This window comes from Melanerpes formicivorus, unplaced genomic scaffold (genome assembly GCF_026170545.1).
Source record: "Melanerpes formicivorus ecotype bairdi unplaced genomic scaffold, bMelFor1.0.p_v2 SCAF_17, whole genome shotgun sequence".
In the NCBI taxonomy this organism is placed as follows: Eukaryota; Metazoa; Chordata; class Aves; order Piciformes; family Picidae; genus Melanerpes; species Melanerpes formicivorus.
The window spans coordinates 10614889-10630640 of NW_027142369.1; the positions used below are offsets into that span (position 1 = coordinate 10614889).

Here is a 15752-nt window from a genome sequence, read left to right on the forward strand (position 1 = left end):
TATTAATATTGTTCATGGCCATCATATAGCGCTTACAAAGACTGGAGAGGTTGCAAAATGCTAATGCTTTGTTTCAAAATTGCACTGATGGTGTCCTTCATTTCCTGTTTCCCTTCACTGATTAAAAAAGAATTATTTTGCTTTAGAAACTGCTCTGATACATAAGGGTTTTTTTCAGCAGCTTCAGCAGGAGCATTGTGGGGATGACACTGCTAGCAGTGTTGTTTTACTGAGTCTAGTTAATTTTCATACAAAAGTACACAGGTGTTGGCAGCTACTTCCTTATCTAAGAGTTCTTTCCCTGACTCAAGATGTTTGTAGCAGGATGCATGTTCAACCATTGTGTATCATCCTTTCCTCTATCTCAAGTGCCAAGGCATTTTGAACGAAGAACAGAAATTGGTATTGGAGCATCATTGATGCTAATGCATTAAATTCCTTTATAGAAAACATAGATGCAGATCCTGCCTGTGTTAGTCAGAATGATGACTTACACCACTAGTAAATTTAGAAGTTTGCCTGAATAACAGTTGGTGGAGTCAGGGAATTTCAGTGAGCAAAGGAACACAATTGATTGCAGCTTGAAATGAGGATTTTATTTGACAGTTGCGTGAGTAGTCCTTGCCAGTAAGCAGTTTGTTTTGCCCTTTTGTGCTTTCAAATTTAGAATCTCTTTTTTTTATCCCTTATTTATATTTAAATTTCACAAAATATTAAGAATGTTAAAAGCTTCAAGGCAGCTCTGAACAGCTCGTACCTGTGTGGAAGCAGTACAGGCACACATGGCTGTTATGTTCATTAATGCTACTGTGGTAGTTTTAAAAGTCATGTACATGGAAATGGTGTTATCTCTTAGCCAGTGGGTGATTTACCATTGTCAGGAAGAAATTCACCAAAGTATTTGTCAGGAGTTGATGGAATTGATTTTCTGATGAATATTAGTTATGTAAGCTGTCGCTTTTCCCATGTCATATTTCTAAACCTCTCTTCCCCCTTTTTGGTTTCCTACTGCTCATTTTAGAAGTCAGAGAAAACAGATGTAAACCAGCAGTATGTTGGGGCTTGCATGGAAAAGTTTTAAAAATTATTTTTGAATGTAATTTTTACCTTCCTTTCTCCTTTCATTATCAATACTCATGGAAGTCAGAAAAGAAAAAAAAAACTTCAATGGCTGTTCTTCATGAAAAGGTTCAGCAAAGAATTTGTAGGTGGTAGCTCATCTGATCAATGACAGGTCAGAACTGCTGTCTCAGGAGGCCACAGCAGTTCCTGTTTCACTTCACTTCTTTTTGCCTGATTCTTACACTTTTATTTTTCTCCACTAAATGAAAAGTCTGTGGCTCTCCCACTGAATAGTTTAGAACTGCATGAAAGTAAGCAGATTTTCTTCAGCCCTGAGGCTAATCTTTACAATAAGTTAGGAATTTCTGAATAAGTTCCAGTTTGTATTCTTTTTCTGTGTTTTAAGTTGTAGTAGAATGCTACTCTAAGCAGTTTCTAATTTCATTTAAATATTTCCAGCTGTTTCACCAGCCCTTTCAGAATTACAAGGTCTGTATTTGATGTGACTTAGCAGTTGAGAGGACAGTTTTAAAATGTACTTTCCAATTACTCTAAGAAGCTTTACAAGATGATAACAAGCATTAAAAGATGGCAGGGCAGTGCCTGTTCTTGGTGATGAAATGTCTTTGACTGGAAATAAATAAGCAAAACTAACTTAGAAGCTCGTGTAATTAGTAGCAAATTGACACAGGGGAAATGAACTTTTTAACCTTTTGCTTTATGGAAAAATTAGTGTTCAGGTAAATGAAAAAAAAAAACAATATTCAGGTAAATACTTAAATACAAATAGTAATCCAGTCATTAACTAAACCATGTTTTTGTTTCTTCATTTGCAGCTTGTATATGAGTTTTTCATACGATTTTTGGAAAGCCAAGAATTTCAGCCCAGCATTGCCAAAAAGTACATAGATCAGAAATTTGTATTGCAGGTAAGCTGATCTGTTTTCTTGGGGGCTTCCTTTTGCTTTTTCAAAAAGACTCTTAATAAAGGTTTAGTTTACAATTTGAAAGCATAATGTTGTTTGCAACAGAAAAAGGCTGAAAAAGCATCTACAATGAGAGTGTTCATTCTGTGGAGGTAGGGAAATGTGTGTGTGTGTTTATATGTCAGTCTCTGTTGCTATAGATATACAAAATAGGTGGTTTGACTCTAGTTTTGATACCTTAATCAAAGTATTTGACTTACTGGTTATGGGAGGGAGCTGAAACAGTAACTGTTGAAAAACGAAAGGTTTACTTTCAAGTAGTCTAAAAATTCTGCTATCTAGAGTGACTACTTAAATGCCAGTTTTAATGTGTCTTAATATTGCTAAAATATTTCTGTTGGAAGGGCAGAGTATTTCTCCGTTTCTTGTCTGCTGGAGAGCTGGCTACAGGGGCAGAATTTCATTGACAAGCCTATTCCCAGCACAGTACTGAAAACAGTGATGTTGTAGTGGTTGTTAAGGAAGTAAATCAAAAGGCCATAAAAAGTTCAAGCTCTATTAAAAGCATGTAAGAAGTAGTAGCATCGATAATAAGCAATACTGGAAAAGAATGGGTAGCTTTATTTTTGTTGTTTGCTTGCCATGCTCATGGCCAAATGGAAGAGATGGCCTCTGTCAGCAGGTCAGCTGGCAGCCAAGTATTTTGCACATACTTCATCTGTCTCCTTGTACACAAGCTAGCCCACACAGGAATACTTATGTTCTACTTCAAAATATAGGGAAAATAATTCCTAGATGCTCTTATTACATGTTGCTGAACTTGGTCATGGCTGGTAGCATCCCACTCACGCTCTTTCAAGGCGTTCAAACTTGCTACAGTTTGGCACAGGAGAATGGGTGTAAAACAAGGACTTTAAAAAAAAAAATCATTAGTCTTTAATAGATCTGCTAATGAAAGCATGGTATCTACTGAATGAGGGGAAGAGGAGGTTTTAAATCCTAGCTATCTGAAAATGTATGATGTGACAATTAAGAGCCCGAAAGAATTCTGCGAATGTCCAAGTTGTAGGCACATGGTTAGTTGATGCATTTTTATATATTGCCGTGCACACTGTGTCAATTCCAAATTCACTTTTTACTGTAAAAGTTCCCTCGAGCCTTATATTTACATGCAAATAGATACATTTCTCTGTGTGTGTGTTTGTGTCCAGCCTGTAGGAACTGGAGTGGCTTTCCATTTCATATTGCACTTATGTATCTAGGGTAACTCCTAAGAATCTGTGACTAGACACTTACATAGGAAACCAGTTTGAGACAGACATGTTTGATGTTTCATGACACTGACAGCACAAGTGTCACAATCTTTGAAATCATCTTTCTCTCCAAATTCATTTATTTGTTGTGACTTTTATTTTTAAAATATTTGAGTAACTTTAGTGAAGTGTTTCTTGGAGTAAGAATGCCTATATAAACAAAGTGACGAGTGGTTTTTTTAATGTGCATCTTCTAAGCTTTTACTTGTTTACTTGTTTTTTGGAGGAATATTTTCTAGCTTTCAGCTATATAGTTTGATAAAATGCTGTTCTTAAGAGTGTAACTGTTAATTTCTAAAGCCTGCTTTTATGCACTCCGAACTGGTTGGCAGTGGTTGCTAAGAGACATACTATTCAAATATATCCACAAGTGTCTGTGTTATGTAGGCTGCTATTTTGGAAAATGTATTTCCCTTTTCTGTGTATGTTTAGTGTCAGAATAATCACATAAATTATGGAAGTCTTGCAGCTTATCCATAAAAATAAGAATTTATTGTTGAAGATGATGAATTGGACATACCAAAATAATAATTTTTATTTTAAATGAGAGACTGAGTCTTAGTTCAGCAATGTTTCCACAGAGGTTCTGTGTGACAGAACTGGAAATACAAATATTTTACTCCTAAATGTAATCCAATAAGGAAAATAAAAACATAAGGGTTTCCAGCTGTTTGCTGTCTTTGGGTAAAATTTGCGATTTGAGGAAGGATGAGGTGACTGTTTATTTATTTATTTAACTATAGAACTAATTGAACAAAGCAATGTGTTTATAACCTCTGGAGGGCAGCTAACAAACTTCATAATTTCCTCATGAAGTTTCCAACTCGGATTCTTGTTGCAAAGAAAAGATAGTGAGACCTCATGTCAAGTTACAGAAACGTGCAAAATGGTGAAGAATCCGTACGTCAGTCCTGAACTTGGATGTTAGAAGGCAAAATACCAGACAGCTTAACAACTGCAATCATATTTTTCTGTCATTTTTTCATTTTCACCTCCTTAAACTTAGGTAACAGTTTAACAGGTAGTATACATACACTGACATATCTGCTTATAATAGATACTTAAGATTTATAGATCTGTGAATCCAAGATAATTTTGTTTTCTACTGTTCCTGTAATAATTCTCTGACATCTTACACATTTGTAAGAACACTTTGGCAAACTGTCTTCCTTTCTGTTGAAGACGGGTACTGGTTGACAGTTACTTTCTTTTTCATGCAAGAGAAATACTGTTTGCTTAAGATTAGTACCTTAAGCTTCCCTATTTTCTGTGCATTTACTGGGGGGAGGCTTGGAGGTTTGAGATTTTTTTTGTTTCTTTCTGTTTACTTTCTAACTTACTCCAAATGTCTGCCAGTATAGCCAGTGTTGTGGTGTCAAAGAAAAAAGGCAAAGAAGGGGTAAGGGGAAGCTCATCCTTTTGTGGTAGAGGATTCAAGATGATACTCCTTCTGCTCATTTCATGCCTTCATTCTTAGAGACAATCAGGTGTCAGTGTTTCAGGATGTATTTTGTACGGTACAGGACACTGATAGCTTTGTCTTTGTCTCAGTACCACACAATCGTTTTGCTCTTTTAAATTTTTATTTAAGATTTACTTATCAAAGGTAAGTTTTCTCTTGTTGTTGGGTATTTTTTTATTTGTTTGTTGGTTTTTTTTTTAATGGAGTATTGAAGTTAACATTTTGTTCAACCTGGAGGATTAATTTTGCCCTGATGCTTTGATTTGCCTTGATTGGGGGAGATCTGTACCATGGCTTGAATAGACTTCACTATTGAGTCTTTCCGAAGTGTGAAGGCCAAACAATCACCATGAGGGCTCAAGAGCTCATAATATCAATGCCAAGCAATTGGCATTTGCCAATAGGAAAAAAGTGACCTTGACACAGTGTTGTGTGAACAAAGTTTTAGAGCAAATGAGGATCTTTTAGTTCTGCAGGGTGAATGAAAGTTAGATGTTAAGAGGCAAATTATCTTATTTTGTAGATGGTAACAGCATCTAAGAACTTACTTTATTTATTTTGGGGGAGAAGGAAGACAGCATTTTGGAGCCAGTTAATCAAAAGTTTATCAGTTGTTTGCACATTTCCAAAGTTTTATGTCAGAAGTGGAAATTGCTAAACTGAAACCAGACTTTTAAATACTGTATTTGTGCACCTTGGGAGCACAGATACCACATTTTTACATGCATGTGCTGTCATGAGCCTGTGTCGTACTTGTCAAATATCTACTGTTTTCTCTTTCCTTTAAACACAGCTGTTGGAGCTGTTTGACAGTGAAGACCCTCGAGAACGAGACTACCTAAAAACAGTCTTGCACAGAATTTACGGCAAGTTTCTGGGTCTTAGAGCATTTATCCGAAAACAGATTAATAATATTTTTCTACGGTAAGTTGTGGAAGAAGGTGCTTTTCCCTTATGAACATTTTAGGAAGCTGATATATTACTTATATTTAACTTGCCTTTTTTTTTTTTTTTTTTTTTTAAGATTTGTTTATGAAACTGAACACTTCAATGGCGTAGCTGAACTGTTGGAAATTTTAGGAAGGTAAATGAATCTTTATTTATTATCTCTCTGAAACTTCCCTTCTGGACATGTCAGAATAGTATCGCATTTGGCAAAAGTATTGCTGTAAACCCTGAGTCTGAAAACAGATGTGCACAAATGCACATCTTTAAGCCCATATGCAAATCTCTGTCATGTCTTTGCCCAGAGTATATAAGTAGATGCAAGTCACAGCCAAAAGTGTTGGATTGATTGTGTGTGTAAAATTTGCATATTTCATCCTTAACGTGCTGTGTAATATATTTGAGCACACTAACACTGTGAATATTTTAAATAAATCTATTTCTGGTAAATTAATTACTAAGAACACCTTGCTTATATGAATTTACAGACCACAGAGAGAAGGTCTTATCTGTTTGGCAAAAAGTTTGTGCAGCTGTTTATGTGATTATTCCTAAGACTGAATTACTGCCTAGATAGGTGCTGTACTGTTAATATCAAGCTGGACAAAAGTCAGTACCTGTTTACAAATAACATGGGTCTGCTATTTATTTGCTGACTGCTAAATTATCCTAATCTAGAAAGTGCTTATTTAGACCTCAAGAATGTTTTCTGTCATGAAAACACTAACAAATATTCCTCTTCTGTTTTCTAGTATTATCAATGGTTTCGCTTTACCTCTTAAGGCAGAGCATAAACAGTTTCTGGTGAAGGTGCTGATCCCTTTACATACTGTCAGGAGTTTATCACTCTTCCATGCACAGGTAGAAACTATAAAAATATTTTCTGCTTAATTAAAATGATATATTTTTTGAGTTGCTATGGAAATATAATTGTGTAGCACATGAAAGGGGAGGGGGAAGTTTGAAATAGGGAAAAAATGTAAGAGTGTTTACTTAAAATTAATTTCAAAGGCTAAATGTAAGAGTTTACTTAAAATTAATTTAAAAGGCTTTGCATGATAAATATGATGCTGCTTCGCCCCAATAACTTTCTGAATACCAATACCCACATTTTTGCATATTTTCTGAGATTATTCCTCAGAGATTTCTTAATACTGCGTTTAGATTTCATGACATAATTTGTCCTCTGATAAGTGGTACTTGTTGCCTTTCTCTCATGTGTTCAGATAGTGCAGTCTTTCTTATGCTGATAAAGCTGTGCTTTCTAAATATGTTACTCCAGGTTTTAGCTATGTCAGCTCACCTTACAAGAGTTTTCATGCTTTTTGACCATGTATAGAATGTGCAGAAAGATGCAGTTTCAGAGAGTAAGAGAAGCTTCAAAATGCTTATTGTATAACTGTATTTAGAATTCCAAATTAATGTGATTTTTATTGTAAAAGTTACTTTGTCACCTTAGTTTTTTTGGTGATGTGTTCTGATGTTTATAATGAACTGAACTTTGAGTGAGTGTGCGCGGCGTGGACTTTGCATCTCAGTTTAAAATCGGATGCAGTTTGAGAATGCTCTATAGCCTTGAGTCTGTCCTATTTGAAAAGCAAAACAAAAGAAAGGCCAAGTTTCTTTGTGGCTTCTTTATAGAAATAAAGTTCTAACTTCATTTTTTAAAATCTTTACACCTCACAGCTGGCGTATTGCATAGTACAGTTTCTGGAGAAAGACCCCTCACTCACAGAACCAGTAAGTATTTCTTTCATACTTTTTTAACATCATAAATGGCTCATTCAGTTGAGAGAAAAGTTAATAACCCCCCTTATTTTCCCCCTTTCTAATTTAGGTCATTAGAGGTTTAATGAAGTTCTGGCCCAAAACCTGCAGTCAGAAAGAGGTATGTGATATGCTAGTATTAGCACAGCAGTTATTTTTATTCTATAATAGGCAGGGAATTTATAGATATTTCCAGATATATATCACATGCTGTAGTAGATCTTCATATTGCTTCTTGTGGGTGATTTTTTGTCCACACTTGATTTCCGGTTGCTCTGGTCAGTTTTGCCTCTGACAAAAAAGAATAATTATATTCATAGTTTCTTTTCATAAAATAAGCAAACACTGATGCTTCTGCAGAGAATTTCTTTTTGTTTTAGAAAGGAGAAAATAAATGTAGTTGAGGTTTTAGATTGGAAAACTCTGTTAGATTTGGAATTGTGAGGATAGTGTTTCTCCAGGTAGGTTGGAAGGTATTTTGTTGTCTGACTTCTACCTAGGTGCAGTTCGACCTTTGCATTTTTATTTAGAATAGAATAGAAGAGACCAGGTTGGAAGAGACCTTCGAGATCATTGCGTCCAACCTATCATCCAACCCACCTAATTAACTAAACCATGCAACCAAGCACCCTATCAAGTCTTCTCCTGAATTTCAAATTCTTGATGCAAAACTGATTTTTACCTAAAGAGATTTTGATGTGGCAAAACTTTTATTTTGAATATTGCTTCCAAAAATAAGGTAAAATTAAGAGAGTCTCCCAAGTTAACAAAGTTTAAGCCTTGGCCAAATTCTTTATCTGTATGAGGCTAAGTTTTCAGTATGGATTTGTTTTTGAGAGAGGGTCTTGCAGAACTCGTGAGGCTTCCATTATTCCTGAAATGATAGAATTTGAGTTACCAGTGTTTTGCTGACTCAGATGTTTTATTTTCAATGCTTCCTTCCTTGCTTTTAGGTCATGTTCCTAGGAGAGCTGGAGGAAATCTTGGATGTAATTGAACCATCGCAGTTTGTCAAAATCCAGGAACCCTTGTTTAAACAAATTGCCAAGTGTGTCTCCAGCCCTCATTTTCAGGTTAGTGGTAAATGTTGTTTTTTACATAGGAATGTATAGTTTCAATTTCAGACATACCAAGCCCTTTCCCCACCCCCTGCAGTGTAAATATTATTGTATGTTGCATGGTTTTAAATACTTTTCTTCTGGCTTTCTATGGAGGAAGGTGTGTTGCAATGGAAGTTTAGTTCTGAGCTCCATTAGTAACTTCATGGATGTTTCTGGGTTTACAGTGAAGAAGTTGCCATTCTGAGCCACATAAGGCCATGACCTGTATCCAAGCCTTTGAGTCCTTCTGATATGTAGGTGATGGGAACTCACCGTATGGCATTTGGACTGATAGACTGTAGGATTTACTCGCTCCCTTTCTTAGTGCACTATTATGCAGCATTCTTGTTTTCCTCCTTCCTTCTGTAAGGAGTTTTCTCGTTAGAGGTGATCGAAGTGATAGCTTGTTTCCTTCCCATTGCATAACGGGAAGAAGGGGAATAAATAGGATTTGAATGGGAACATATGTGGAGAGAGGATTCCTGGCCTGTGCCATCTCCATATAAGCTAAATGACCTAGCTTGGCACAAAGGCAGATGTAACTTTGGTTCTTCCTTGAACTACATTTGTTTTTACTATAATTTAGATCAGTGTTTTCCCCTCCTACCCCCACAGCTTCTCCCCAGCTACTGGGCCTTTCCCTGTCTACTTCCTTTGGTATCCTAGCACTGCTCTCTTCCTTCTGACTGCAGTCACAGGATTAAGGGAAAGGGGTGATGGAAAGTCTGTCTGCTCTTCCCCTCCACAGCTGCAGCGTTAATGCAGTGTCTGCACCTGGTCTTCAGTGAGTAACAACACACTGCTCAGGGGAAAGAGAGAGTGGATGCTATGGGATCTGAATTATAGGATAAAAACTTAATTCCTTTAATGCATGTTATGCTACTGAATAAAGTAGAGTTTTAATTCCAAAGATAATGGCTTGTTAATTTATCTTCATGAAATTTCTCTATGATATATTTTTCCTTTAGAAATTTGCAAAATTGTAGGTATCTGAATCGCTATTATTCTTTTCCTTTGACTCAAAGGTGGCTGAAAGAGCACTGTATTATTGGAATAACGAGTACATCATGAGTTTGATAGAGGAGAATTCCAATGTTATACTTCCCATCATGTTTTCCAGCCTTTATAGGATTTCTAAAGAGCACTGGAATCCGTAAGTTTTTGCTATTACACTTAACATTTGACGTGCCACTGATAAATAGAGGGAGTGGTAGCAGAACAACATCTGAATGGAAGTGATCCAAACCCAAAGCTAGCACGAGCAGGTGCAGCTCTGTTAATGCCAATATAAATTAGTCTGTACTTGATCTTATCTCAAAACGTTTTTAATTATCTGGTATGTGTACAAAAATGGAATAAAAATAGACCTTCTCACAGGCTGGAAAAAAAAGAAAAATTAGATGTTACATTGTTAATGAAGAAAGTGTGTTACTCATCCAGCCTTTCTCCCACACCGTTTTTTTATAAACTAGTTAATGTCTTCAGCCTGATTTGTAAATTGTCTAGAAGACAATTGCTTTGCATTACTCAAGCTTTGTGACTATGTCATGGATCATACTGATAGCTCTGGTACTAGCATTTTTTAATAAAAATCTATGAAGTAATTAGACACCACTACAGTCTTAGCTTGGGTTGTTTTTTCTAAATTTATTTCAATTCAGCTGTTCCCTTGTGCACAGCAATAGAACAGTTGCTTCATACTGATACCCTCTTCATTTGGTATTTTTATTTTTAAACTGAGTGACCTAGTAGAAAGTGTTTTAATGAAAAATTCTATTGCACTTAGATGTCATGTATTCTGTACTTGAGTTGAAAAGTTTTCCTCTGTCAAGATGGTCACTGTTTATTAAACCCAGTATTTTTAATAAGCTGTGCTGTGTTCAGGTCCCAGCTGATCTAAGTCCTTTACTGTAAAGTATGTGTAAAATATTTAATCTTTTCAAACATTAGTTGTCTTGTTCTGTACCTAGCCTAGGACTGGTCACACAAAGACACTTGCCATGGCATAGCCCTGCATTACTGACCTCCAGTTTGCCCGTGCTCCTGCCCAACCATTTATAATATGCTCTGGGATGCTTCTGGTAATGAGAATGTTCCAGTATCCCAGTGTGTGGGTTTTATACCCACGGGAATTTTGTACCATTGTGATACACGTAAAATAAAGGTGGTATTTAAAGAACCGTTCTAAGAACATTTTCAAATGTTGGCAACAAAAAAGAAAGTTTATTGAAGAGGTGAATGATAAACTATGTGCTGTTTCTTACCACCCCTGTCTATCTGCTGTATGGATGTGCTCCAAAGGTTTCTGGAACCCAAAATGTTGGTTGGCTGCCTTTTGGCTGAAAAGCTGTTTCTTACTAAGCCCCATGTCTGATCGGGAACTAGGATCTCTTGATTGATTATCTATTCCAAATTACTGGAATGTTTTCAAAATGTGTTTTTTTCCCTTCTACCTATTCAGTTTCCTTCATTGTTTCTTTATCTTCAACTCTTCCAGAAAGTTTTGACCTCTAGACTATTGTCAGACCCATCTTATTTTGTACATTCTAGTGTATTTTAGATGAGTCATCTAGTCAGATGATATGAAAGAGTAAGCTGCTTCTATCATTCTTGAACCTTTGTGAGACAGAATGCTATTGATGTCTTCTTGAAATTATTATTGTACATCATTTCTTCCTGCATGAACAGATCATGCCTGTCATGTTTTATGCAGCTGAGCAACTCAAATTCAAATAAGCATCTTTTGTGTTGGCTTTTGGGTAAGGTCGGTTACAGCAATAAGCAAAGTAGGCAGAGCTTTATAGAAATACTTAGAAATACACCTATATAGATCTGTAGGTACGACATGCATTTTATATATATGCATACATAAACCATGCAGTTTTATACAGATATGGTAGTACTTGTCTGAAGGGCTTGTGGGGTTTGGCTTTTTGAGGTTTTTTACCGTATCAAAGTGAATGTATGTGTACAAGGAAATTACTCTTGAAAAACAGTTTTGTATTTAGTATAAATGCACTGAATATTCAGCTCCCTAGAAAAATCATAAAGAAATATGAATCACTTCCATTTCATGTTTAAATTCTCTTCCTTCTGCCAGCATTGATGATTTGAATCCCTGGAGTTACATTCAGAATTGCTCCACAGCTTGAGGAAAGAGTCTGTAGTTATATGTAATAGCTTTCTGTTGTTACCTTTTACCCAAGAGTTTTGGCTTGCTCCATTTAAGTAGTCAGCAAAGACGTGAAAGCTGATTCTCACCTTTAAATATGTTAATCAAAAGTAATTTCACATTATCATGCTTGCAAGAGCAGAAATGGTTGCGGAAACACTGGTAAGAGCACTTATTTTGCATTTGATTTCACCTGAAACTAATAGTCTCCTTTCTTTTTCTTTTTTTAATGTTTCACAGGGCTATTGTGGCTTTAGTCTACAATGTGTTGAAGGCATTTATGGAAATGAACAGCACCATGTTTGATGAGCTGACAGCCACTTACAAGTCAGATCGTCAGCGGTAACTTTTTAAAGCTTTTTTTGTCAGCTGTGCAAAAGGCCTGCTGTTTAGTTTTTCCCTTACATTCAGATGCAGTTGCATAATCTCACACATAATAGATCCAATGCCTCATTTTTCCCCTTGCATGCTTATTAGCCTTCTCCCTGTGTAATGCAGAATCTTCTGCCTCTGTATTCCAAAAGACTTAAATGTATCAAGAATGTATCTTTGATGATAAAATAAAAGTGAGGGTTTAAAGGTAACACTTTGCTTAAATACTTCAAAAAAGTTACACTGAGTTTTGGGAAGAAACATGAGGGAAAACTCTTAAGATTTGATTTCACAAACTACTGTTTGTAGGCTAGATTTTATCTAAAGCAAAGAGGCGCATCTCTCAACCCTTTCATTTCTTCAGAGTATCTGCTGTATCTGAGTCTTTTAGCATGTAGGATCCATTGAATACACCACTCACATGATCATTAGTTCTACCCTACTAAAATGCTTTCATTATTTTTCCTGTTTTCTTTAGTCTTCCTTTTCCAATTACAATGCATTGTTTTTCCTCAAAAGCTTCAGCTTACCAAAGCATCAGGGCACAAACATGAGGAAATTTTAGGAATCCTGAAGAGTTTGCAAGTCATATTTAAGTCATACCTTTTCTGTGACTCAGGGCTCCCCTAAGCAAGTCAAAGGGTACTGTACGTTGTCAGATCTTGTTAGGTTGGTATAGAATAGAATAAAAGAGAATAGAATAAACCAGGTTGGAAGAGACCTTCAAGATCGTCGCGTCCAACCTATCATCCAACACCACCCAACCAACTAAACCATGAACCAAGCACCCTGTCAAGTCTCCTCCTGAACACCTCCAGCGATGGTGACTCCACCATCTCCTCGGGCAGCCTATTCCGATGGGCAGTCACTCTCTCTGTGTAAAACTTCCTCCTAACCTCTAAAGTCACTTGGAGGCCCTATTTTTTGAACTGTGTGACTGGAGTCACGCTGTCCTTTTGTTCTGTGTGGTTGTTGCAAAATACAAAGTTTTCTACACAAAAAAGTCTGTACTGTTTTCATTATTACAGTATTTTACTTTTAGGGACTTGGGTATAGGTTTGAGCTAAGATGTCAGATTAATTCTAGGTAGGTGTGCATAACAACACTGCATGGGTTTCTAGCAGAAAAGGAAGAGAATCTTAGGACTGGTTATGTAATCCAGCCATTTACTTAGGGAGGTCAGTGAATTAAATCAATTTGTGATTGCACTTTGCCCCTTATGATGAGGAACTCTGCTCTTAACAAGACTAGACACCGGAGTAGTATGTCCCATGTCAGGATAATGAGTGATGTTCGTTGACTGAACTGCACAAAGTTTTTCTTACCGCTTGTAATTTTAAAACAAGTAGATAAATATATGAACTGGGTTTATTTACTTCAATGTTTACAGAGAATTTTTAGCATCTTAATAAAACCACATTTCAAAGGGTACCACTTAAATCTTGAGGAGAGAACTATGTTCTATATTAATGACTTTGGTAGGTCAAATGGGTAAGTTGGATGAGGTGATCCTCTAGCAGTCTTTTAAGTAAGCAGGCATGTATTTCATGATTAAGAGATAAATGTCAGTAAGCAGCCTGAAAATGCCAGGCTATTTCACTTATCTTTAATTTGAAATAATTCCTAGTCACGGTGGGCTTTACAGTTCTTCAGGGATTTATCTGAATGTTGTTCGTATTTTTTTTTTTAAAGATACATGTTAAAAATACTCCTGGGAAATTAAAATTCCAAATAAATGAGCCAGATGTTGCATTTTCACTGAATCAAGATGTGTAGGAATGTTCCTACTCTGCTGAAATGTTTATTTCCAAGAATTCTCTAATGTGACTGGCAGAGACCTGTCTCTGTAATTACTAGATGTCCATTTCATATGAACCTACAAAGTGATGTAGCAGAAACGCAAAGCATTTTGTGCCTTGCAGTATCGAGGAGATTTATTCAAAGTAAGCTATGGCAGAGACAGGAAGTGTTAGGTTAGCTGTTGAATTTGATCAAATTGCCCATTAAAGTCTGATGCTAAAGCAAATGCTCCATAGATCTTGTAGGAATTTGATATCTGTAGTAATACTTATGTAGGTAACAAACATTTAAAAAGGTTAGGAAAATTGCAATTGTGTTCAAAAAAATGAGTGCTGCTAATTAATGTCAGCTATTTCTTTTATAACATAAACATTCTACAGTCATCTCTCCTGCTAACTCTTTGTTTTATTTCATCTCTCAGTGAGAAGAAGAAAGAGAAAGAACGTGAAGAACTGTGGAAAAAACTGGAGGATCTGGAACTGAAGAGAGGTCTTAGACGTGATGGAATAATTCCAACTTAACAAAAAAACAAAACAACATTATTAACCTGTGGAGTCACACATTTATGTAGTAGAAGATGGAGCAACAGTTTTCTGTATTGTGCAACTTTACAGTAGATTTCACATTTGTTTCATTATTACAACAGCACTGTATATACCTGTCTCTAAGTAAAGGAAAAAAAATAAGGACTTTAATCCAAAGTTTGGACAGCAGATGGACTTCTCAGAACTTTGCAAACATAATCATTGTTTTAACCCTTCTTTAAAACCAGTCTTCAGAGATCTGTTGATGAAAATTGCAATGTCAAATTCCATTGTCAGGACCTGTTCCTTATTTATCGTTAGCAGAGAGTATAATACAACTTTCAAATGTGAACAATCTTAAAATTTAGCTTGTCTTTCTGCTAAAATGTTCAGTGTATTTATAGTAAAAGAGAAGAAAGACTGTCATTTCCTTATGAGTTTGTGTAACATCCTCCTTCTCTGGATAACTTTACTGTAATTTGACTTTTTTTCCTTTTGCACATCTTCATGAATTGAATGTCCATTCAGATCAGGGCTGTGAAAAACAAAAGGCCCTGAATAAAAGTTTTGTTTACTGGTGTGAGCATTTTTTTTTAGTGTTTTTTTTTCCTTTTTCTTTTTTTTTTTTTTAGTATCAGAGTGTCTCTGGTACTTCCTTAATTTGAACATTAGGAGTTAAAAAACAAGTAGGTGATAAACGTAGTAGGGAAAGGGAATTTTGGATTCATGCACCTATTTATTGCAAATCCAAATTAGTGTCCACAATCCTTTAAAAATGGGCAGTGGTAACACGCTGGACTTCAGTACCTAACCAGTATTAGCAACACAGCATTGGACACACACACAGGAGATGTTCTAGAGATACTAATTGCTAAATTGTTACAGTATGATTTTATTGGACCATTTTGTAAGAATAAAGACAAACACTAAACAGTGCAAGCATGAAACTGATCTGCAGTGGTCATGGATCAAATTGGAAGTTGAGTTGAGATAGCAGTTTGAACTGTTTGGAGTTGTTGCCTTACTTTTTAATATGTATTTATAAAGTGTTCCAGCAAAAGAGGATGTAGCCTCTAAGAAACATACTATAGTGTTTTTGTGGTTCTAGTACTATTACTCATCACAGTACCAGCCCTATGGTCTTAGCTGGAAAGGATTCTGGATAATATACTTCTGCATTCTCATCTGGATGCTCATTCCTAACTACTGTATTTGTTACCAAAAGTGGTTCTACAAATGCTACTGAAAAAAAAAAATTCTGGAAATCCTAATGTTCTGAGTATTAATAATAAAGTTTAAAATGCTTTTA

General features: G+C 35.9%; 1 protein-coding gene across 4 annotated transcripts in view; it reads left to right on the forward strand.

Annotated features, from left to right (window-relative positions):
- Positions 1-15026, forward strand: part of PPP2R5E (protein phosphatase 2 regulatory subunit B'epsilon) — a 74137-nt gene extending 59111 nt beyond the window's left edge. For 3 of the 4 annotated variants that reach the window (XM_068148923.1, XM_068148924.1, XM_068148925.1), the window contains 10 exons: positions 1899-1991; positions 5557-5687; positions 5788-5847; positions 6461-6569; positions 7395-7448; positions 7546-7596; positions 8429-8548; positions 9601-9728; positions 11988-12089; positions 14341-15026. In XM_068148923.1, the coding sequence (XP_068005024.1) occupies positions 1899-1991; positions 5557-5687; positions 5788-5847; positions 6461-6569; positions 7395-7448; positions 7546-7596; positions 8429-8548; positions 9601-9728; positions 11988-12089; positions 14341-14440 (948 nt within the window). In that variant the 3' untranslated portion in view covers positions 14441-15026. The remainder of the gene's footprint in view (positions 1-1898; positions 1992-5556; positions 5688-5787; positions 5848-6460; positions 6570-7394; positions 7449-7545; positions 7597-8428; positions 8549-9600; positions 9729-11987; positions 12090-14340) is intronic. The other variant, XM_068148922.1, reaches the window with a different exon arrangement.
- The last annotated feature ends 726 nt before the right edge of the window (positions 15027-15752 follow it).